Source organism: Podarcis raffonei, chromosome 5 (assembly GCF_027172205.1).
Source record: "Podarcis raffonei isolate rPodRaf1 chromosome 5, rPodRaf1.pri, whole genome shotgun sequence".
NCBI classification, from domain to species: Eukaryota; Metazoa; Chordata; class Lepidosauria; order Squamata; family Lacertidae; genus Podarcis; species Podarcis raffonei.
The window spans coordinates 44,943,349-44,968,812 of NC_070606.1; the positions used below are offsets into that span (position 1 = coordinate 44,943,349).

General features: G+C 41.3%; 1 protein-coding gene across 1 annotated transcript in view; it reads left to right on the forward strand.

The window, feature by feature from the left end:
* C5H10orf90 (chromosome 5 C10orf90 homolog) overlaps positions 1 to 25,464 on the forward strand; it is a 148,891-nt gene that overhangs the window by 3,551 nt on the left and 119,876 nt on the right. The window contains exons 2-4 of the mRNA XM_053388902.1: positions 1,586 to 1,715; positions 3,763 to 4,428; positions 17,774 to 17,846. Of these exons, the coding sequence (XP_053244877.1) occupies positions 4,096 to 4,428; positions 17,774 to 17,846 (406 nt within the window). The 5' untranslated portion in view covers positions 1,586 to 1,715; positions 3,763 to 4,095. The remainder of the gene's footprint in view (positions 1 to 1,585; positions 1,716 to 3,762; positions 4,429 to 17,773; positions 17,847 to 25,464) is intronic.

Consider the following 25,464-nt stretch of genomic DNA (forward strand, 5'->3'; position numbering starts at 1 on the left):
TCATTATGATAATTTATGTCCTTGATAGCAAAAAGTAGGAGAAAGATGTGCAGCCTGCTGTTGTGCACATTTACTTGAAATAAGTTCCATTTAGTTCATTAAGACTCTTTACGTTTAAGTTACCATCATAGGATTGTGGCTGTTGGTTGTTGCTGGGGTGTGGTGTTGTTCTTGTTCTGATCCAGCTAGGAGACATACATGCACATTAATTTTCCACTGGATGCTGAGCATCTACATGGCTGTTGTATGTACATAAACAGTTCAATTCACCCATCAGAGCTGCAGCTAAGTAGTGTGCCTTTGGGACCAAACTATGCCGCATGGGAGGTACAAGATACATGACTGGGTTTCCTGGTGTTTTACTTGCAAACAGTGCAGAAGGCTCTAACTTAGACTGGACCAGTGGTGCTGTGGCAGATACTTAACCCTCTTCCATCATGCCACCAAGCCATTTACCAAATCTAAATCCCATTTCTTGCCAAAACTGGTGTTGGCTCTGTGGTGGTAAAAATAGAGATCTATTTATTGTCCAGAGGATGAAAGCAGCATTAGAGAAGGGAGATTTTTATTACCAAATGACATGTGAGAGCAAATTAAACTCCCTCCCTAGCAATGTTGCTATGATTCAAATAGCCATCCCACCCCAGGCAATTGTCTTTATGAGACCTGATCACAGATTTCTCATGGCAGATAGCAACTAAACAATGCTAATCAGCTGTTGCAGGAGGATTTGACCATAGGAGTGGGACAGAATTTAGTTTGCTGCATTTAGAACTGAACCTACCTAATTCTCACTTTCCGAAACAATGCACAAACTTAAACAATCCTTCAAAATATACACATATCTGAGTTTTGCACTGCTCTTCTGCAGTCAACTAATGTGTACAAAAATGCATTTACTGAGGCAAAATGTGTGCCTACAGGTACATATGTGAGTGAAAGTTGCATGCAAAAATGCATTAGGATAAATTGTTTTTCAAAAATGTATATACAGTGGTATATACAGGTTACGAACTTAATTCGTTCTGGAGGTCCGTTCTTAACCTGAAACCGTTGTGAGGTACCACTTTAGCTAATGGGGCCTCCCACTGCCGCTGTGCCACTGGCGTGCAATTTCTGTTCTCATCCTGAGGTAAGTTCTTAACCCGAGGTACTACTTCCGGGTTAGCAGAGTCTGTAATCCGAAGTGTTTGTAACCCAAGGTACCACTGTATTAGGCAAAATTGCATACATCAGGAGGAATGTGCACTAAAATGTTGACAAATTTTCATGAGGACTTTAAAATAGCCAACTTATGTGGAAATGTGGAGGACTGAATAGAAGACTGGAAAAATGAGAAATCAAGACAAACTGAAACAAACGGATTTTCCTATCCTTAGTTGTGGATTTAGTTCCCCTTCTCTGCTCCCTGTTGAACTGCTTATTGGTGGTCTGTAGAGCACTACACTACTGTAGAGCACAGCTGATAGGCCATCTTCTATAAGAACAATAAGCAGAACGCAACACCTTACATTGTTATTGTCTGGATGGCTTTTAAAATATCCATTGTGGAGGCTCTTAATCCCACTGTTTTGTTTTGTCCTAGCAATAAGAAACTGCTGTGCCCAAGGGAACTCCAGCCTATGAGTTCTGCTGCTGATTGAAGAAGGCTATTTGAATCTCCCTTTTCTTTGAAGAAGGCAGCCTAGAACAGGAACTGACTCACCTGCAATGTTGTATGTATAAAGAAAAATGTCCAGGAAATAAAGAAAATAACTATCATCACTGCCCCAAAGGGAATCAAATTACAAATTCATGACTTCACTGTAATCTGTTTTATTGCTGCTGAATGCTTTATTGGATCTGTGCAACCCCCTGCAGATAAGCTCAGAAACACGGCATAACCTGCGGTAGAACATCTTTCATGGCTGTAAATGTTAATCTCATTATAAGGAGATTAACAATTCACAGACATGAAATTCTGGAATCATGTGCCCATGGTTCCCCCCCCCTTTTCTTTCTGAAGAGTTTATTCTTTAAATACCTAAATGCACATCATCTACTGCATATCTAAATGCACCACACACAAGAAAAATCAATTAATTCCTTAGGCATTAAATGAGAGTGATTGGAGCTCATTTATGTTGATTATCTACAAAACAGCTGCAATTGCTAACAATACAATTGTTTTATGATAACATTAAACAACCAGTTCCTGAGAAATTTAGGGCTTGGCCAGGCAGAAGCAGTAATGTGCTTGGCTCATTCTTCCTCCATTTCTTTTCCTGGAAGAAGCAACCCAGCCCAAGGTTGTTTAGCCATTGCAAAGGACAGACACTTTGATAACAATCCCAGTGATGCTAATGTCAGAAAAACCCCAAAGGGTTCAAACTCTAGTTTTAGGCATACTTACTTGGAAGTAAGCTTCTTAAAATCACTGCAAGTTTTTTCAGTGTAAATGTATTTAAGACTTGGGGTTTGGTCATATTACTTTCCAGATATCCTTAGAATTCACATTGATCAGAGATGGCTGAAGGAAGAGAAGGTTAATATAGAATGGGATGGGGAGGGCAAATTATATACAGCAGTAGTGGGGGGCTTCTGATTGCAGGCTTCTTAATTCGGCTATGACTACCTGTAGGCTATGATATGACCTGACATCATATGACCTGACATCAGGTGCAAGATAGGTAAAGCTATGCTTCCAATGGAACAACCAGAAGCCATTGAGTGGCCCAGATGGCCAGCTGCTTTGCTCCAGCCAGAATCTTCATAGACAGAACTCTATACTATAGCTGTATTGTAAGAACAACAATTTAAGAGCTCACTTTCTTGAGCTCGCTTCCCCCCCCTCCCTCCCATTCCTCCTTCCTCATATGTCATGTCCTTTTAGCCTGTAAGCCTGATGAGAGGGACCCTCTTAGTATTGATTTTTATAATCTACTCTAAAAGCCTTCTAAGCTAAAAGACGGGTTATAGATGCCTTTTATAAATAAAAGAAATAAAGTTCCATGAGAGAGGGAAACATCTATCTCTGCACATATCACCCTAGACTGAGCTTGGAAATGTACAGGAAGTTTGCACAGAACCAGAGCATTATGCTCCAGCCAACCAGCCTCTTCCAAAGGCCTGATGGGAAGAAACTGTATGCTAGGATACTGCCCCAAATTTCATCACGTGAAATGTAAAGGTCTTGCCACTTTCTAAGTTAACAGGGTTGCAAATGGATGTTTTTTTCTGGAAACATTTAACATGGAAATGAGTGCTAAACTTCCAATAGATTCCACTAGCCTTTCAGAAGTGGCTTCTATGCCATGTGAAGGATCACATAAAACATGGAAATCATCAGCTAAGGACTTGCCAGGAAAACATAATAAAGTGCTGCCTCAGTGCAGCCCAAGGATATTTGACTGCCACTGACATTACAATCTTTTTGGTACAATGTTAATACATTATTATCTGCCCAGGCATCTTAAATTGGTTTCATTGCCTCTGCATGGGTTATAGTTGTTGTTTTTTTTGTATTCCAGTTTTATTGAATTATGAAGAATGCATGATGTGATTTATTATTAATTTATTATTAATTTTATTTTATTAATTTATATAAAAATAGTACACCACTGTGGAATCCACCAGGATATAGGGTGGGCTTAGAAATCTTTAAAATAAATAATAATTAATAACCTTATTTTGTTAATTACAAATGACTATCAATGGTGTCTGCAATCCTGTACTCTTATCAGTTACTCTGGATTTTTTACAAATATTTTTTGTACATTACAGGTTCTGAGGATCATTAAAACTATTTGGATTCAGGAGTTTGGGGCTGAAACAATGCAGCATCTAGTCTGGGACACCTTGTTTTAAGGACGTGTTGCTTTTATGTGAACTAAAAGAGCTACTTTGAAACCAGAGGTCAATTTTCAGTTACTTGATAGCCGCTGAACAATGATGCCAGACTGCAAGTGAGCAGATGAAATCGAGAACGTTTCAGGATCTGAAGGGTCTTCCTGGAACAGCATAATAAGGCTGCAACCCAGGCCTTTTACATTACATATTCACTTTCATGGTTTGGGATTTAACAGACCTCCACAGTTGGGAAACGTTTTCTGAGGAATGAAAGTTTTGAACAGCAGCGGCTTTTTAAGCAGCCTTTCAACACCCAAGGAAGAGAACAAAGCCATGTCTGTTCAAGCAGCAGACCTCATTAACAGCCAGACCCACAGTAGCACACACTGTTCAGAAAACAGTGCCTGTGACAAGAAGTATCTCTCTGGAGGTGTGGTCAAGAGGTGCCAGGTAAAAATCTTTTGCGTTGGAGTGAAAGAGCATGTGATGATCAAGGATGCCGTGGGGACTCACTGGCTTCCCAAGCAGAGCAGAGCCCAGCAACGCTTCATTTCTACCTGGAAGGGGCTGCAAGGAACGGACAGGAATGCAAAGCATGATGTAAGTGCAAAACAAATGCTACTGCTATGGTTTACATAACATGTTTCAGTCAGGTTTCAGGCTGTGGAAATGAAGTCATGCTGGTAGACAATCTCTTGTCTGGATTTAATAAATGTGGTGCCCACCAAATGTTGCTGGGCTGCAACTGGAAGTCGAACAAGGAAAGCATAACAATGCTCCCCTAGGCCAAGGGTGGAATACAATTCCCATCATCCTTAGCTAGCAGGACCAGTGATCAAGGATGATGGAAATTGTAGTCTAAAAACAGTTGGAGACCCAAGTTTGGGAAACCCTGATCTAGCTGGTGTTGTAAACCAGCTCACATCACCCTCAGCTGGCATGACCAATGGTCAGGGATGATAGAAGTTGTATTCCAGCAACATCTGGAAAATCACATGTTTCTCATCCTTATGCTAGACCTATGTATTTGGTAGCATTGCCCATCAGATTCTGTTTGATTGTCTGCTAGAGTTAGGAATTCATGGCATCGCCTTGCCGTTTCTCCATGCCACTTGGACATAATCTTTGACCATGTCACTGCAGAGCGTCCTCAGCAGGTAGGTTTAGGCAATTTCTCTCTGGGGTTTAAATTGCAGATTACAACCTGCTTTATTTTTTAAAGGAAACTGCTAGATTTGGAGTTCATTGTCATCAATATACTAATGACACCCCACTTTGTTTCCTTTCCACCATTCCAGGAACAGCTCCTGAGTCTCTTAACCAATGTTTGAAGGTTGTGGGTAGGATAAGGGCAAGCAGACTGATGCTTAATCAAAATAGAATGGAGATAATGATATTTAGGGGTACAATTGACCTTAGGGACATGTATTTGCTTGTTTCAGATGGGCTCATGCCCCTTTTGAAAGACTGAGTTCAGAAGACCTCAATATGGGTCTGCTGTGCAGGTTGTGTTTATAGTCAGGAACCAGAAGTGTTTTTTCATTTATATCTGTACTGGCTACAGATAAGGCTCTTGTGTCCATCTTCCATTTTGTGGTAACTGCTCAAGGTTCCAGAAAATTGTATGACAGTATCAACTGGTGCAGAATTCAGTGGCATGCCTTCAGATGTGAACTGGACATAGGGAACAAATTTTATGTCATCTACACTAGTTAGCTGTTAGATCCAGGTATAACTTAACTTGTAGGACTATAAAGTCCTAAATAGTCTGGGCTTGATTTACTGAGAAAAAAGTTTCCCCTTTCCAGTCTTTCTGCCCCTTCTTCTGTAAGATGAACTGTGCTTCAAACTTGCTCTTCTCAGGCAGTAACTGAGGGTTTGGTAGAGTGCATTTTCCATTCTAGTTTTGCAAATATGGAATGCTTTTCCAAGAGAGACTTGCCTAGTGCCAGCCTTGTGTTGTTTTAGGAGGACAGTAATGACCCTTTTTATCCTGCAGCTGATTTGGTAATTAGACAGTCTAGATAACTGCTATGCAATTCATTCCAGCTTTTTAATAATTTGCATTTGCTCTCGTTCTGATCATATTTTATAAAATTGTGTTTTAATTGTCAGACCATTAGTCCATGTAGTTCAGTATTTTCTACACTAACTTTTCAGAGTTTCAGTCTTTCCCAGCCCTTCTTGGAGATGCCAGGCAGGGCTGTCAAGAAGGTGATACAGGGTTATGCATGAACCAGGCCCCAAGCCGCCCCCCCCACCTCCCCACACTTGGTTTACATGTTTAAAGAAAGTAAGTCAACTGGGCATTTACAAAGAAAGCTAGAAAGCAAAATGTGGAGGTAGCTGCAAGGCAAGGTTGCTAAGGACCCTGATGCTAAGCAATCAGTGAAAGGAATGTGGGGCATTTCCTGTAGTTTCCCTCCTGAGATTTGCTCTCCTCCAACAAAAACAGCTTGCAGTGAGAAGCTCCTGATCAGGTACACAAACAAAGCAAATGATGTGGAAATTAATGAGGAATAGGTGAAAGTGGAGTAGAGAAACTAATATTAAATGCATTACCACCAACCAGCAGACCAACCCAACCCAGTAGTTGGGAGGGGAGTCTTCCCAAACAGCAGTAAAACCAAGAGAAGCTTGTTGCTGCTGCTGCCAACCTGATGCAAGATGGATGTTAGCTTGGTTGTGTACTGTACACTAGGGTATGTTTGTCTTTCCTTTGTGTCCACATTATTTCATTCACTCCCTAAGTATTCTGCCTTTATAGTATAAAACACAGTTGGCTGACTTTGGTATGTTTGACTCCCTTCAAATAAATTCAGCTTCCTTCCTGATGAGGAAAATTTGTGATATTGGTATGTCCCCAGCCCCTCCTCTGATTTTCTGTTACTACTGGTCAGCTTGCCATCATGGGCAGGACCATCCAAAGACATTTTGAAACCTGTGGCAGACCCCCAAATGGTACTCCCTTCCCCGTCAGGGAAGAAAGGGTTATGGAATAGCTACACCAGGAGCAAGCAGGGGCAAAGATACATCAACATTGGGATCTACTGCTCCAGGTGGACCCTGCCACCTGAGGCAGTCACCTCGCCTCACCTTATGCATGGGTCAGCCCTGACACAGAGAACCATAAAACCAAAATATAAAATGCAAACAAATCAGCAAATCCAAGCATAAAATAATCAAAACACCCAACAGCAACAGCAAGTTAAAATTCCTATAGACTGCATTGTCTGTCTCCTGTCTTAAAATCATCTCACCATTATATTGATTGCATCCATTCAGGTGTTGAACAGATTTTACTGGCAATTTGATTTACATGTGCTGACCTTTACAAGGTGTGAAGAACTCAAGCAAATTCCTGAATGCCTTCCAGGACACATTTTGAGATCAGACTGTTACGGATGTCAAGCAAGTTCATAATGGAGGGTCTCCTGTAATATTTAAAGTTATGCCAATCCAGTTCCTTATGTCATGAACTACAGTAACAAACCATAGAATAGGTTCAGACTGACACCCCCCACCCATTTACAAGGTATTCCACAGAGTAAAACAAGAGGCAGTTTTCATTGCTGTTGGGGCGGGTTTAAAAAGTCAGCATATTTAATTGAAGAAAACAGGTATTTTTGTCTGTATAGAATATGATGGTTAGAATAACGCTTTTGTGCAAAATGAAAGCACCCTGACGGAATATGTACTTAAAGTGCTAATTGTACCTAAAGTACTACTTGGAAGGAAATTTTGAGGAAGTTCCATTAGAGGATAAAACCCTCAAACCACCTTTCTATGGAAAAACCCTTTCGAAATAAGTGTGACAAACAGTGGAATTATGCATTGCTTGAAGTCCCATTACTCTCTTTTTGTGAAGGCGGTCTTCTGTCTGCTAAAGCAGCTATGGACAGATTCAGATTTTTAAAGTGGGGAGGAGGGGGAAGCAGCTGTTACCACCTTTCCTTCACTGTGGTTTGTGTGCTCAAGCCCGCCCACCCCAATTTCTTCTCTCCTGAAGTGATAAAAGATGCAGAGATAGGGACACAACTGTGTTGTTCCACTCCACTGCTCACTGACGGGTCTCTGAATTACACCACTTGTAGGATTCTCCATGCAAAAAATGTTCTTCCTCATAGAGATTGTAGGGCAGCGGCTGAAGAAGGAACAAAAAGGGTTTTCTTGTGTGAGTTTCTTGTGGCTGATTAGCTGCTTTCTCTGTGCAAAGGTCAGAGGGGGCAGGGCTTCTGTTGAGGTAGGTGATTAGCTGTGGGAGGAGCTTGTCAGAGATTGTAGGGCAGCGGCGCGCGCCTAGCGGCGCGCGCAGTTTGATCCATCTTTTAGATTTAGGGGAGCTAGTCTCAAACGTTTGTGGGGGGAGATATAGGTTTATTTGGGGGGATTTATTTGTCCTGTCTTCACGCTTTTTATGATGGAGGACCGCTGTAGTCACCCCCAACGACAGCTTCTCAAGATGGAGGATGAGGGAACAGCTGCAGTCGCCTGTGGTTCCTGCGCAATGTTTGCCATCTTGCCAAAGGTTGCAGGCAGCTTTACCTGCAGCAATTGCATGTTGATTGCCCTCTTAAAAGACAAAGTCCAGCAACTGGAGGAACGTGTAGCTACGCTCCAAAGAATTAGAGAGCTGGAGCTCTTCTTGGAAGCAACAGAGCACACCGTCTCCACCAAGGAGGAGACAGGGGACTCCCCTGAGAAGGAGGCTAGTTCACCAACACAGGAGCCAGATATATGGAGAAACGTGACTCAAAGAAGTAGGAGGCCCAGGGTTCGCTCTGATTGTTTAGAAATATGCAATCGCTTTGAGGTCCTTTCCCCTAGCATGGAAGACGAAGAGCAGACTCCATTTGAGGATCTCTCCCTCATTACAGTCGATCAGGAATATGAAGACGAGCAGCAAAGGCAGTCCTCAGGGAATGTGCAGGCGACCTTGGAACGGACAGCTCACGGAAGAACCCCGACCAGACCTAAGAAGAGGCGTGTAGTGGTGATAGGGGATTCCCTACTGAGGGGAACAGAAGCAGTGATCTGTGGGCCTGACAAGATGTCTCGGGAAGTGTGCTGTCTCCCCGGGGCTAAGATCCAAGATGTAACTGAACGACTGCAAGGAATCATAAAACCCACTGACAAATACCCCTTCCTCTTGGTTCATGTGGGAACCAATGACACTGCAAGCAATAGCCTCCAGAAGATCAAAAGAGATTACGAGGCTCTGGGCAGGAAATTGAAGCAATTAAATGCACAAATTGTCATCTCATCTGTCCTCCCAGTTGAACGACGTGGCCCAGGGAGAGAGGGAAAAATAGTGGAAGTGAACAACTGGCTTCGCAAATGGTGTAAACAGGAACGGTTTGGATTCTTAGATCACGGACTGCAGTTTCTTGAAGATGGACTTCTGGCAAGCGATGGGCTGCACCTCACAACGGTTGGGAGGAATGTTTTTGCAAAAAATCTCAGAAACCTCATCAGGAGGGCTTTAAACTGACTAATGTGGGGGAGGGAGACAGTGCTCCTGAAGGTAGGAGTCTATCAATTGATGAAGATGATCATCCAAATGTCATAGACCGAATGGAGCAAACAGCACGCAGACCTAGTGGTGGGAGGAAAAAATCCTTAAATAAGAGACACGGGGGAATGATTAATGGACTTCAATGTCTGTACACTAATGCGCAAAGTATGGGAAATAAACAAGATGAGCTTGACCTCTTGGTACAGCAAACTAAATATGACATAATAGGAATCACTGAAACCTGGTGGGATAAGTCCCACGATTGGAATGTAATAATGGAGGGATACAATCTATTTCAGAGAAACAGACCAGACAAGAAAGGAGGAGGAGTGGCGTTATATGTCAGGGATGTGTATACCTGTGAAGAGATCCAAGATTTAGAACCTCAAAGCCAAAGTGAGAGCATTTGGGTCAAAATTAAGGGAGAGAAGAATAACAGTGACCTCATTGTGGGAGTTTACTATAGATCCCCAAGCCAAACGGAGGACATAGATGATGCCTTCCTGGAACAGATGGCCAAGCATGCAAAAGGAAGGGAGATAGTAGTAATGGGGGACTTCAATTACCCGGATATTTGTTGGATGTCAAACTCAGCCAAGAGCATAAGGTCAAACAGATTCCTCACTGGCCTTGCAGACAACTTCATTGTCCAGAAAGTGGGAGAAGCAACAAGAGGAACAGCCATTTTAGATCTGGTCCTAACCAATGTTGATGACCTGGTTAGTGGGGTAGAAGTGGAAGGATCATTAGGCGCGAGTGATCATGCTCTTCTGAAGTTTACTATACAGCGGAAAGGAGCAGCCAAGCATACTAGGACTCAATTTCTCGACTTTAAGAAAGCCGACTTCATAAAACTTAGGGAAGTGCTTGGTGAGATCCCATGGACAGTAATACTAAAAGGAAAGGGAGTTCATGATGGCTGGGAGTTTGTTAAGAGGGAGATAGTAAAAGCACAACTTCAGGCAATACCAATGAGACGGAAACATGGAAGGTGCCTAAAGAAGCCAGGGTGGCTATCTAAAGAACTTTTAACTGAGTTAAGATTAAAAAAGGATGTGTACAAAAAATGGAAAAGGGGGGAAACCACCAAAGAGGAATTCAAACAAATAGCCAACACGTGTAGACACAAAGTCAGAAAAGCTAAAGCACAGAATGAACTCAGGCTTGCTAGAGAGGTTAAAAGCAACAAAAAAGGCTTTTATGGGTATGTTCGTAGCAAAAGGAAGAACAAAGAAACAGTGGGGTCACTCAGAGGAGAAGATGGTGAAATGCAAACAGGGGACACAGAAAGGGCTGAACTCCTCAATGCCTTCTTTGCCTCAGTCTTCTCCGATAAAGAAAACAATGCCCGACCTGAAGAATTTGGAGCAAATGATTCAGCAGAGGAAACACAGCCCAGAATAACTAAGGAGATAGTACAAGAATACTTGGCTAGTCTAGATGTATTCAAGTCTCCAGGGCCAGATGAACTGCATCCAAGAGTATTAAAAGAACTGGCAGATGTGATTTCAGAACCACTGGCAGTCATCTTTGAGAATTCCTGGAGAACAGGCGAAGTCCCGGCAGACTGGAGGAGGGCAAATGTTGTCCCTATTTTCAAAAAGGGGAAAAGAGAGGACCCAAATAATTACCGCCCAGTCAGTCTGACATCAATACCAGGGAAGATTCTGGAGCAGATCATTAAGCAAACAGTCTGTGAGCACCTAGAAAGGAATGCTGTGATCACCAATAGTCAGCATGGATTTCTGAAAAATAAGTCATGTCAGACTAACCTGATCTCGTTTTTTGACAGAATTACAAGCCTGGTAGATGAAGGGAACGCAGTGGATGTAGCCTACCTTGATTTCAGCAAGGCATTTGACAAGGTGCCCCATGATATTCTTGTAAAGAAGCTGGTAAAATGTGGTCTTGACTATGCTACCACTCAGTGGATTTGTAACTGGCTGACTGACCGAACCCAAAGGGTGCTCATCAATGGTTCCTCTTCATCCTGGAGAAGAGTGACTAGTGGGGTGCCACAGGGTTCTGTCTTGGGCCCGGTCTTATTCAACATCTTTATCAACGACTTGGATGATGGACTCAAGGGCATCCTGATCAAATTTGCAGATGACACCAAACTGGGAGGGGTGGCTAACACCCCAGAGGACAGGATCACACTTCAAAACGACCTTGACAGATTAGAGAACTGGGCCAAAACAAACAAGATGAATTTTAACAGGGAGAAATGTAAAGTATTGCACTTGGGCAAAAAAAATGAGAGGCACAAATACAAGATGGGTGACACCTGGCTTGAGAGCACTACATGTGAAAAGGATCTAGGAGTCTTGGTTGACCACAAACTTGACATGAGCCAACAGTGTGACGCGGCAGCTAAAAAAGCCAATGCAATTCTGGGCTGCATCAATAGGAGTATAGCATCTAGATCAAGGGAAGTAATAGTGCCACTGTATTCTGCTCTGGTCAGACCTCACCTGGAGTACTGTGTCCAGTTCTGGGCACCACAGTTCAAGAAGGACATTGACAAACTGGAACGTGTCCAGAGGAGGGCAACCAAAATGGTCAAAGGCCTGGAAACGATGCCTTATGAGGAACGGCTAAGGGAGCTGGGCATGTTTAGCCTGGAGAAGAGGAGGTTAAGGGGTGATATGATAGCCATGTTCAAATATATAAAAGGATGTCACATAGAGGAGGGAGAAAGGTTGTTTTCTGCTGCTCCAGAGAAGCGGACACGGAGCAATGGATCCAAACTACAAGAAAGAAGATTCCACCTAAACATTAGGAAGAACTTCCTGACAGTAAGAGCTGTTCGACAGTGGAATTTGCTGCCAAGGAGTGTGGTGGAGTCTCCTTCTTTGGAGGTCTTTAAGCAGAGGCTTGACAACCATATGTCAGGAGTGCTCTGATGGTGTTTCCTGCTTGGCAGGGGGTTGGACTCGATGGCCCTTGTGGTCTCTTCCAACTCTATGATTCTATGATTCTATGATTCTATGAAACTAGGTGTCAGTAAGAAAAGGAGATTGAACATTCCCTTCTGACATCCAGTTTTCTATATGGGGAGGTGGTGATGATTAAGAACATGCAATCATAAATCCCCTACCCAAGTCCAAAGCAGAACAGCTCCAATTCAGGTTTAGGCTACAATACACACTTAATGGGCTGGCAGGAGTGGTGGGAGAGCCCAAAGTAAAAAGTGCTTCTGAGTCAATGTGCATGAAATTGCTCTGCCAGCATCTCAACGAAAACTAGGTGTGACATGGAAGATCCATGAAAAGGACCCACCATTAAAATAAATAAATTACGAGTAATACTAGTGAAGCTGTATGCATGGGGTGGGACGGTGATTGGCAAATTTAGAGGGCTCCCAAAGCTGTTGTTTCCTCCACTGGGAAAAGATGTCTGCTTCATTAGGGAGTTGCACAAGTGAAAGTTTAAAAAGCCATTTTCCTCTCCCTCCATTGCACTATGGCCTTTGATCCCAATCAGGTCTCCTACATTTGTTTTTCAGTTTTAAAATGTTCATGGTGAATTGTGTTCATACATTTTGGGCATCTCATCTAATCTGACATTTCCTCTGGTCCAGAGTCAAAATAGGCGATCAAACCCCAATTAGCAACCATTTCCATTTGTTTTTGGAGGCTCTGTCAACACTTTTAATGGCACTAGGAGTTACGTGGAAGTTTTAAGCATATGTAAACAATGTAAGATGTTTATGCATATAGTATAATCTCTCAAGCAACATAATTTGCCTCATGTTTGAATGAGGTTATTATTGTTTCTTATAAATCCAATGTGCATGGTACAACGCAATGACAACAATGAGATTTTAAAGATTCAAGTGTCAAGGAGATAAACACATTACTCTGAACCATATTTGTACTCTGCTGCTCTTTCAAATAGGCAGGTGGTTGTCTTCCAGAAAGTAAACACACGTGAAATTTGATCACCTCTCCATTGTACATGGAATAAATTATGGAAGACACTGTAATAGGATAAGTTCCTATGTAGCTCTTGACTCTCATTCTCTGATCAATGCAATAAGCAGAATTTCAGAGTTTTCGCAAGACGAAGTTGCACATTGATTTGTTTACTGTGAAATTTAGCAGGCAGCCAAGACTTGTTCTTTAGATTTTTTCAAGAAACTAGGAAGGAATGTAGTCAGCATTAAATTAGATAATTCCTTTACATTTCAGTCATGAATCTTCATCTTAAAATGAACTTAATTTAATTATAGTGATGAAATATTAAGAAAGGGATCCAGTCCATAAAATATGCAGTAAGAACTGCAACTAAGAGCTACAAAAATACTCTTCATTCTATGAATGCCAGTTGTCTTATAAAATCAGTGTAGCATATGGAATATTAGCTAAAGTTTTGAATAATACTTTTTGTGAGCTTCAGAAGCTGAAGCAGCTATCTGAATCAATTTCTTAGGGATGGAGAAGTCCTTCTGAGTATTAAAAGGCGTTATCCCTGGAATAAATTGCATATAGCTTATAGTGCACCCCTCCTAACATCACCCTTCACTACCTGTGCTTCTTTATAAAAACCTGCCATTTGTCCATTTTGTTCCCTTTTACAGAAACACACAGAATAGTCTGGGCAGCTCAGTTGGTACAGCATGGTGCTGGTAATGCCAAGGTTGCAGGAGGTCTTATCCCAGTATGGGATAGCTGCATATTCCTGCATTGCAGTGGGTTGGACTAGATGATCCTCAGGGTCCCTTACAACTCTACAATTCTATGATTCTAGAAATCCCTTCACTTGAGGGGAAAGGTATGCCCCTTGTACTCTTCTAAGCACACCAACACTTACCCCTGGAAGAATGTAATCTTGAAGATTTCCTACCCCTACTTTCCTCACTATTTATGCTGCACTACTTAATTGTGAACTTTATCCTTCTCAAAGGCATTTCAAGGGTCATCAATAGTTTTCACTAGATCAGTCCTTTGATAAGTACAAACAACTCTTGAGATAAGATGAAGGAAGGAATTGTCATTTCACAATAACTGTGCTTTATTTGGAATATATATACTGCATACCTGTTCCAGAAAATAAAGATGGCTTAAGTCCCTACAGAGGAAACTTAGCAGGTACAAGTTCCACAAATTCTTCTGGGTTATGAGCCCAATCTGAATCTACAAGAGCCCATTATTTCCTCCACTGCAGCTGTCAGGTAAATGCCTATCAAAACTGCATGGAAGAGACTGTGAAGGCAACTGTTGCCTTGCAAGGAAGAGACTCACTGCTTATACAGCCAGAGAACACTTGTTCAGCTGCCTTCAGCCCCAAACCTCAATCACTTCAAACATATGTTTGTGTAGAAAAAGTGGTCCTTAAACTCTTTATAGTAGTTTAAAAAATACAATTAGAGGATCATAATATCCTCTCTTTTTTCTTTTTTCTACCAGAATGGTGCCCAAACTATGGTCTATAGAGCACTGCTGGCCGGTGAACTTCATTCAGGTAGTCCGCAGTGTGTCTGGCAAAAGAGGTCTAAAAAGCATTCAGCATCTAGCACAGTGCATTACAATTGCTACAATAGGCAGGAAAAGAAATCATTAAGTGGCCTCAGCAATTTTCAAGCAGGGGGCAAAGTTTGGGAACCACTGATCTAGCAGTTTCTTAATGTTGCATGAACATACAGAGCTCTGCTGTCTTCACAAGCTGCTCATGTTAATTTCAAGAGAGGTTTCACAGGCAGTTCTTTGCACATGCTGGCCTGCTGCCTTCATTGATGTTAATGGGGAGGGGAGCTGCATGGGCCAGAATTCCAGCTGTACATGGGCAAAGTGAGCTCCAGATTGAAGCATGTATGTTTTGCTCCATTTTGCATGCCCTGGGATCATTTTGAATGCTTTTTAATTATTGCTACTGAACAGGGGGCGCCATTGCTAAATCCCAATTTATGCAAATTAAAATGAAGTGGCCTGACAGAGAGAGAGGCAGTTAATGACACCTTGCTTGCAGAGGTCATGCTGGTGTGGAATTAATGTGAAAGAATTCCATTTTATCTCAGTTTGTATCCATTGGTGGTTGGCCTGCCCATTATTTAACATAAAACTATATTGGTTCATAGAAATAAGCACCTCTCTCTCCTATATATATGTATGTTTATCTCTCTCTGGACAAAACTACTTTTAAGAATGGAAGTGCTCTCTTATTTCTGAATTGACATGTACAGAATTGCACTGTATTTAGTGAATTATGCACAATATTTAAGTACTAATATACATTTTGACATATTGCCAAACCAAAGAGGCAACCCAGCAAAAGAACTGTCCTTAGTCTGCTATATGCATACTAGGTGAATGTCTAAGGAAAAATCTTTGCATGAAGGAAACCCATTTGAATAACTTAGAATGGTGTAATACATCCCAGCGCTTCAGGAAAGTAAATAAAGGCTGCAAAGCCTTCATTTCACCTCTACGAAAAGCATATTTTGTGTCAAATTGAGGTGAACAGCTATTGAGGTCTCTGTAAAACTCCTGGAAAATACAGATTATGTAACACAATTCATCACAGTCTAGCAGCAGTATTTTTAAAAGTGCCCACTTCCAGCACATCAAAACAGGTTGGAAATGTCTCCTTACATGTGAAAGGTTGCTTGAACATTATGCTTTGCTGATTTGGGGGGTGGGTGGGGTAGAAACAGAGCTACAAGCTTCCTATAAAGAACTACAAACCAAAAATGAGACTGGCGACAAGGATGAAAGAATCACAGCTCCTTTATTCATAGCAAACATGGGAAGAATCTGCCATTTAATTCCAGACAAGGGATATTATCTCTGAGAGAAAAAGCATTCAAAAATCTAAATGAAAAATCTAATGCTTTTTTCATGCTGATTTATTTTTAGATTGGCAAAGTTAAACAAGATGTAAGCATGACTAGATGGAGTTCAGAAAGGGAATTGCTGTGAAGTGGGAGAGTTCTGTTTCCATGGGAGTTTGATTGCAGCAGATTCCCTTGCAGTTTTGCTGCCATGCTGCTGATTCTGCAAGGGGTACTTCGTAGCCAATCCGATGTCAGGGACTGGTTGGATTCAGAGGAGTGGTGGGAGGCAGCAGCTGGGGAACCCCCAAGGGAAGAAGGCTCAGAGCCAGGAGATTGGTGGTGCGATGATGCTGAGTGCTCAGAGGGAAAAGAGGGGGCAGACTGGGCAGAGGAGATGTTGGAAGCTGAAGAGGTGACAGGGTTTAGTGAGCAGGAAAAGGCTGGGACCGAGAGCAGTCCAGAATCAGAGGCAGGAGAGGAGGGGGACCAGAGGACAGAGATGAGGAAGGCTGGTGAAGAAGCTCCTGTTGTGACTAGCTCCTCTCCCCCCCCCCCGATCTCCCAGAACCTGCAGAGGTCTGAAGAGGGTGGAGCAGAGACAGACAAAACATTGGAGTCTCCTATTGCTTTGGGAGGACCCAGGGGAGGAGCAGACTTAGAGAGCTGTGGGAAGGTAGGGACCTTAAATCCTTGCAACATCCATCATTGGGACAAGATCTACTGGGAAGAGTTGCTGTGATCTCCGGGCCTGAGCTGTTTAGTTTCTTTGAATAAAGAGTTAACTTCACTGACACCTTGTGAGTTATTGCTGACCTGCTCCAAACACCCACCCTGACATTCAGCCAGTGTCCAGTCATGTATTATTTTACTCTCACCAAACAACAGACTTGAGAACAACTTCTATATAGTTTTTCCTGGGGAGAAAAGTTACTAAAGACAATGATAACTGGAGAGGAAGACATATTTGAAATGGAACTGGTTGATAATATGATATATAATGCTATAATTAAAAGAGACTGATGAAATGAATCTTAGATGGAGAAATAATGAGTCTGTTAAAATTTGATATAGAGAGAGGATCCATTTTTACATGCACTTTGACTTTTGAAAGGTTTGAGAAATCGGATGAGGAGTTGGGCCAGTTCATAATGTAAACCAGCTTCTTCTGCATCAGGAATAGGGAACCTGTGGTCTTCCAGGTGTTGTTGGATAGGATTGTAAAATAAATAAATCCCAAACCATCTTCAAGGCAGTTTGCAAGTATTCAATGACTACTGGCCATGCTGGCTGGGGCTGATGAGAGCTGGATTCCAAAGATGGGGTGCTGAAGATGCTCCTCACCTAGGGCAGCATTTGGTGTAGGACCTGTTCTGTGTTGAGTAAGTGGGTTTGCTGCCAGGCGAGTGCATGATGATTGCATCTACTTATTGTTATGAATTTGGGGTGTTAAACTGTGTGCCAGAATCTTCTAAACCCTGGTGTCTTTATGATATATAGTTTATTTACACATATACAACCTGAGATTATTATTTAATACATGAAAGCTTCCAAATGGTAAAATGATGTAAGGTGGTATTATTCATTTTTTTAAAACAAATGAGCATCATATCTCAAATGGTATCAAGCCAGCAAGTAAACAATATTTTTGGCTCCCACAGATTTGCAAGAGATTTTTGTTGTCCTCAAAAGATCACCCTCCGCAGAGAAGAAAAGAAATCATTTCTTATTCAGGTAAAGACAATCGTTTTCTGTCTGTGGGGATTTTGTTTTTGCTGGAACATTTATTTACTTCTCCTCTTATTAAGTAGTAATAATGAGACAAGCTTTTTGAAGTACAGTCTACCCCCTAATGCTGTGCCTATTGTAATGGCAAGGTGTGAAGCAGATGAGAATTTTGCAGGCAAGACAAAAGCTCTCCAGAGGAAAGGAAATGAAAAAATGGGGGTGGTGTTGTAATATCAAAAGGAATCTTGGTCATTTCATACTTCTTTGAACATATGTCCAAACAGACTCAGAGATATCATCATGATCATAATTTATTATTATATTCAAGTCACTCAAACATTGTACTGACCCCACACAGCATGAACAAATAGTAGAAGGAATACACATATGTATATATATATATATATAGAGAGAGAGAGAGAGAGAGAACAAACAATAACAGCTGCTAAGGACAGAGTATACATAATAATATAGCAGAAATGTTTAAACCTGAGGATTATTTCCTGCTTTTAAAAATAGAAATAATTCAGCAATGACTAATGTCATAAAACATTCGACTGCCTAAAAAAAATCTCCCATTAAAATAACAGGGTTTATTTATTTTAAAAAAACAAGCTTTTGTTCTAATTCACGGTACAATCCTGTGGTCCATGCTGATCTCCTTCATCCAAGTCTCCATCTATGAATGGAGAAGGAGGTCTACCCTCAGAGAGGGAGTTCCACTCTTGAACGTTGTCTGCGTGGAAAGACTGGGAGGACTTGTCCGAGATAACTGGCTGTATGTGGCAGGATAGTAAATAGCACTCATCTCCGCCACCCTCAAGTCAAGGTGCATAAAACCTTGAGCCAGCCAAGGCAGAAAATCTCACAAGTGGCTTTCTACATCTCTGGTACATCTTTATGGCACACACACAAAAATAGCTGCCTGAGTCAGCCATCTCACACTGCCTAATAGTAAGGTTGGCCCTGATTACAGTGGAGATTGAGGGAAGCTTTGGTTAAGCCTCATCCAAAGCTCTCCCATTTTCCTTACATACTCCCAGAACAGGAAGACTAAAACACTTGCCTCGAGGCCGACATATTTTCCTTCTCAATGGAACTAATATATATATATATATATAGAAATAGGGAAAGAAAAAGGGAAGAAAAAGCCACCCCCACCTTCTGCACTGCTGGTAAAGTTGGTTTGTTGCTTGTCACTCTTATTCTTCTTTTCTATCCTGATTCACTGTTACAGATTATGAAAAATCTTAATAAATTACTGATAAAGAGATACCCCTGCACCACATAATGCGACATTTTGTTGCAGATCCTGTACGTCCACTGCCATATATTAAATAGAGTAACAAAAAACACTTTCTCTTAGATCAGCTATCATTTGTTTTAAAGTAAATGAGTAATCTTGAGCTGGTTCAGAATACTATAAAGTTATGGGAATTTATGAAAAAGGCTTTTTTATCATTTTATATACTGTTAATACTTTTATAAACTATTAATAACAAAAATAACACTGACTTGTATTTCAGGTTTGTTGTAGTAAATAAGATAATAAAGGTAAAACACTTTCAACAAGGAGCAAGTGGTATACAACTGCTTTTATTCTAAATAGGTCTTGGATTAGTATTAGAAGGAAGGCTGTTTCTTTATTCTTTTGCCCTGTATTATATAGAGCTAAAAATGGATATGTCTTATTGTAAATAAGAACACTGGGGGGGTATTGTTATTAAGTAATGTATTTTTGTGTTTTTATATTGTAAATCACCCTGTGATCTTCAGCTAGAGAGCAGTATAGAAATTTAATTATTATATTTTTATTTTTTTTAAAAAAATAATTTTGAATTTGCACTCAGGCTATTTAAATTCACATTCTGCCCAGCTATGCACAGCTTGTTCAGATTGGAGCAGAAGTCTTCTGAACTTACATACCCTCTTTAAAAAAGTCCCACCCACCCCCACTGCATTAGGTTAAATCTTGAAATTAGAGCCATACAATTAATAATTTTAGGTGATGATGTCAGTATAAATTATTCACAAATCAAGATTGTGTCTTTAATGAGATTCTGCTGAAGGTCTGTGTGCCAAACTGTCTTATGTGTAGCCATGTGTTGCTTTTAAGTTAATGAAATCTCTCCATTCAGAGACTCATGTAATAATAAATTTGGAATAAACATAGCAGCAGGAGGACAGGAAGGTGTGCTGGATATACAGAGGCTGCCTCAGTTCTGTCCTCTGGCTCTTAAAGTTAACAGAGCGTAGTCTACTTTGGAGAACTATCTTACCCCCTTTGTGTGCAAGGCACAGTCGTTTTGACATGCCTGGACTTCAGTAAGGGGTCATTTGTCTACCTATAGAAGGAACATGAGCTGAATATCATAGGTAGGGGTAGATGAATCTGTCAATTTCAGTTTCTCTCAGTTTCTTATTTGTCTAGTCTTAAGTTCAATTCTACACATTTCTGGAATGGCTTGGGTTTCTTTTTAAGTCCCTGTGAGAATTTGTGGGCATTTTAGTGTGAATTTCTCCTAATATACACATTTGGGTATGCAATTTTCTCTAATGCAATGCTTTTTGTAGGTAATTTTAAATAATATATGCATTTTAACTAAGCATTTTAAGTAACACGTGTATTTTTATGCACATTTCCCCCCAATATATGCATTGTTCTACACATTATTTGGTTGGACAACTGCATCACAAAATTCGTGGAACTATGAATTCTGAAGGGCAGCTAGTGCTTCAGTTCATGTTTTGTTCTGGGAAGTATGAATTAGGTAGGGTTGTTTTAAAATTTGAACCAAATTGAATTAATGATGCTATTGCATAACATGTTTGCATAAAGGCTTTATTTTGTGGCTGCTGTATATTGGAATTCACCCATAGTCTTTATTAGCTAGGAGCTGCTATAGGCTAAAAATGATCATTCAAATAAGATAACGACTCATTACCTGTTCTGTGTGGCAAGTCAATGACACACTGTGTGAACCAGTTGCTGTAAAGCAGAGCATTCCTGTGTGTAGGTGGAAACAGTGGTGGAAACTGCATGGCACCTAATATACATGGCAGGCTACTGTACATGGGTAACTTACTGAACAGAGCAGTTGTGACATGAATGTAGTTTTAAGGAGTCTCCATGTGACAGCATTTTTGCATGCAGGAGATCCTATGCTGCTGTTCTACAGAATAATTATTTGGGAGTAAGTCCCATTGGTAGGGTTGCTGTATTCCAAACATTGAAAAGTTGTTGAAATTGCAAAAAAACACACCCAAAAAAACCCTCAACATTTTTGAGTTACCTTTATGGAGAATCGGCAAAACCGACACCACAGACATTGGCTGCCATACATCCTACCCATTAGAGTCAATGGTGTCATAAACTTCTTTATCTTTTTGCTGATAGAGACAAGGTAAAGGTAAAGGGACCCCTGACCATTAGATCCAGTCGTGGCCGACTCTGGGGTTGCAGCGCTCATCTCGCTTTATTGGCCGAGGGAGCCGGCGTACAGCTTCCGGGTCATGTGGCCAGCATGACTAAGCTGCTTCTGGCGAACCAGAGCAGTGCACGGAAACGCCCTTTACCTTCTCGCCAGAGCGGTACCTATTTATCTACTTGTACTTTGACGTGCTTTCGAACTGCTAGGTTGGCAGGAGCAGGGACCGAGCAACAGGAGCTCACCCCGCCGACCTTCTGATCGGTATGTCCTAGGCTCTGTGATTTAACCCACAGCGCCACCCATGTCCCAATAGAGACAAACATAGCTACTATTCTAGAATTTGTTCAAAAACAATCCCTGGTCTGGGACTGTAATAATAATAATAATAATAATAATAATAATAATAATAATAATAATAATTTGTTCAAAAAATTAAATCCTAGTTATTCATGTTTCTAATATACCGGTAATTCCTATAAATGTGACAAATGTATAATAAAAATTAATGCTAAGGTAGGAGCTAGCAATGGTTTGTGTAAATGCAGGTATGTTGAAAGATATGCAGCAGGCTGTATTGTATCTGAATACCTGCTGTAGCAATTAGGTCTACATACTCAAATATAAAAAAGCAAAACCCCGGTTTTCTTAGGAAGCATTGGTGAGCACATCACTCTATCAGTTATTTTTGTGCAGTCTTTCAGTAAGACTTCTGTTACTCTGCTGCCAGGCAAGCCTGACATTAATTCCAAACATGGCTTTGACATTGCTGAACTCCTGAAATATTCCAGTACCAGAAAAACCCAGAGTGTGCAATAGTCCAACTTTTGAAAGAACTGCATGTTTTTGTGCTGCTTTCCATTTGCTAAATCCCCAAAGACAAAGGCCTGCACAGTGCTCAGAATAGTGGATATAATTTCTGGCCTACTTTTCGTAATTATATAATGTATTGCACAGATTGAGTTAACATCTTGAGGAATGCAGCTTCCCATGAACAGGCACACAGAGTTCAGCTTCCTTTAGGAAGCTTCACTTGCACATACGTTACACGTGCAGAATGAAAGGCAAGGCATTATACAGCTGATTGGTCCGAGAATCCTTATGCTGAAGTAATGACTCATTTTATAATCCACATCATTTTGTTCCCCAGATCAGAGTGAGGTATAGCTGCATTTAGATCTGGCAATCTACCAGGTAAAAGAGCTTTATGCCATTCATTTCTGAAAGCAGTAATGGGAATTACTTCTATTACAATTCCCTTTATGTCAATGAATAATAATAACTTGCTCTATTAGGCACTGGGAGTAAATTTTGACTCAAGTTAGAATGGGTGGTCAGCCCCCTCCTCTAGTAAAGGCAGAACTAGGGGAATACAACTCGTTCAGTCACACTAGGTGCAGAGCTTCTGGGGCACTGCAGTAGGCACCACAAAAGACCAATAGAAGGTGAGAGACGTGGGGGGGGGTATGCCAGAATTTGGCATCACCCAGGGTGCCACTCAAATCTGAGGTGCCATGTCTACCACTGCTTGTAGGGCTGGTATGGGCACCATTTCACCCTCCAGATGTAGCTGAAGTATAACTCCTACCACCCTTGTAGCTGAAGTATAACTCCTACCACCCTTGGCCATTGGCCATGTTTGCTAGGGCTGAAGGGATTTGTAGCTCAGCAATATTTGGAGGGCCAAAAATTGCCACCACCACCACCCCACACATGCTGTAGGGTGTTGGAAAGCTTGTTTGAATAATCCATATTAGTTTCCTTAAATAAGTTTCACTAGAAAAGACCAACAAACTGATGAGGTAAGTGACTCCTCTTCTACCTCTTGTGTATCCGAAGTACAGAGGAGTATGTTGAAAGGACAATGACCCTTGGGCATCTGTTGCAAAACTTAATATTTTTCACACATAAGAGTGCACCATTGTCCCTCCACCTATAAGCATTCCGCTTGTGGTTTTTTAAAACAGGAATTTTATGGGATGTAAGTATAGCCAATGTGGTATAGCCAATATTTAATTATTTGACTACAACTTCCACCATTCCCAACTATTTGACATGTTGACTGTGGCTGAGGGAAGTTGTAGCACACAACCTCTAGAAGGTACTATATTGCCTATTCCTTTGCTAATACAAAATGATTAGATAACTGGGACAGAACAACCTCTGATCTGGACAAGACCACATCATCCAAAGGCCACAAGGAAATAGCAGGCCTTATCTTCAGGGGCAATGAGTCCCCTTGTTGATGCCATGGTGCAACTAGTGTCACCGCCAGAGTTTTTAAATCCAATATTTCAGTCTGAAATATCACATCTCCTTTTAAAAACATATTCAATGTGAGCTGAGCAATGGATAAGGTTGTTCTCTCTATATGCAGGCACAGAATTGTTATTTTAAAAGTACGTTTGACATTTTGTTCACCAATGTGCTCTTCCTGCATGAAAAACCAGAGCCCTCTTTGCAACAGACAGAAGCCAAAGTGGCAGGAAACAACATTCTTGAATGCTTCTCCTTGAAGCAGAAAACAGTTAAGCAGCAACCATTATGACTGAATCAAGAAGTGGCACCCCTCACCTGGAGCCTGAGGTGAGGTATCAGAATCTTCCCATCTTCTCATCTTCAGGGCATTCACATGGCTATAGTCACCATTCTGACAAAAGTAATCTCACAGCGGCTTCTCTGTACAAACATCACATAAAGATGGTCGTGTGAATTTGTAAGTGCCAATCAAGTGGTATGTTTAGGATTAGGGTCTTAATCTCTCCAAGTCTCAATTTACCCTTTTGTAAATTTCAAGGAGATCCTTGTCTTAGTTCCTCCAGAGTATTGTAAGGTTTAATTAAAGGGTGTAGGTGACTGAGCATATTGGAAGACAATTATTACTGAGCTGTACAGAACTGATCTTTTTACCTTTATAAAAAAAAGGAAATTCTCTGACTCATTTCCCCATAGGCTGAACAAGTGCGTTTAAAATGTGTGTGTGTGTGAGAGAGAGAATTCTTAGAACAGCCCCCACTCCTCCAACTTTGAAAGATTAAGCTTCAGAAGTGGCTGATTCATTTTTTACAAACAGTTTGGAGAGACTAAGAGAATGAATTATTGTACACAAGTCATTAAAAAGTCTCCTGTTATTTACAGCTTGATTGCTTGTTTTAATGAAATGTTAATAATAGTGCACTGCTTGGAAAGAGTTTCTGATGAGCTAATGGTGTGTATTTCTGGGACTCGTATGCCAAAATGATCATTTTGTGAGTGATTATTCCAAAACAAGCATCACCCCATAAGAGGTTCATGTGATACAAACCAACGACGTCAAAATACTGCTTTGTTGCTTCTGCTGAAAATACAACCCTAACCCCCTGAAAATGCAATCCAATGGTTCATGGGACAGCATCCCAAAGGCCATAATAAGTGTTTGATCTCCTTCTGTAAGGATGGAAAGAGAGAGAGAGATGAAGGAGTGTCTCCACCCCCATCGTTCTACCTGGACACTGAGGTCCAGCACCGAGGGCCTTCTGGCGGTTCCCTCACTGCGAGAAGCCAAGTTACAGGGAACTAGGCAGAGGGCCTTCTCAGTAGTGGCGCCCTCCCTGTGGAACGCCCTCCTACCAGATGTCAAAGAGAGCAACAACTACCAGACTTTTAGACGACATCTGAAGGCAGCCCTGTTTAGGGAAGCTTTTAATGTTTGATGTATTACAGTATTTTAATATTTTTTGGAAGCCGCCTAGAGTGGCTGGGGAAGCCCAGCCAGATGGGCGGGGTATAAATAATTTTTTATTATTATTATTATTATTATTATTATTATTATTATTATTATTACCCAACAATGGATGCCTCCTTCCTCTTGCTGCAGAGACCTCCACGGTGCTTGTCCTACCATTGATGGAGATCTGATACTGGTAAGGGCCAAAAAGGGATGTGTTGGGGGCAGATTGGGGGAAGGCTTCCCAGTCCCTCCTAAAAAAAACTTGAAAAGGACAGAGGAGTCCATGAGCGCTGCTCTGCCCTTACTGTTGTGCCCTGCTAAAGTTAGTGGGAGAAATCCCAAATGGAGAGTGGGACAGTGACTCCATGGAATTTGCTTTCCTCTGCACACAGTCTAGAAAATGTTGCCTGCAGAAGCTTAAGAAACATGTAGAAACTGTATAATCTGTGTTAAATCTGATATTAGGAATTTCAAAGAATTCAGAATA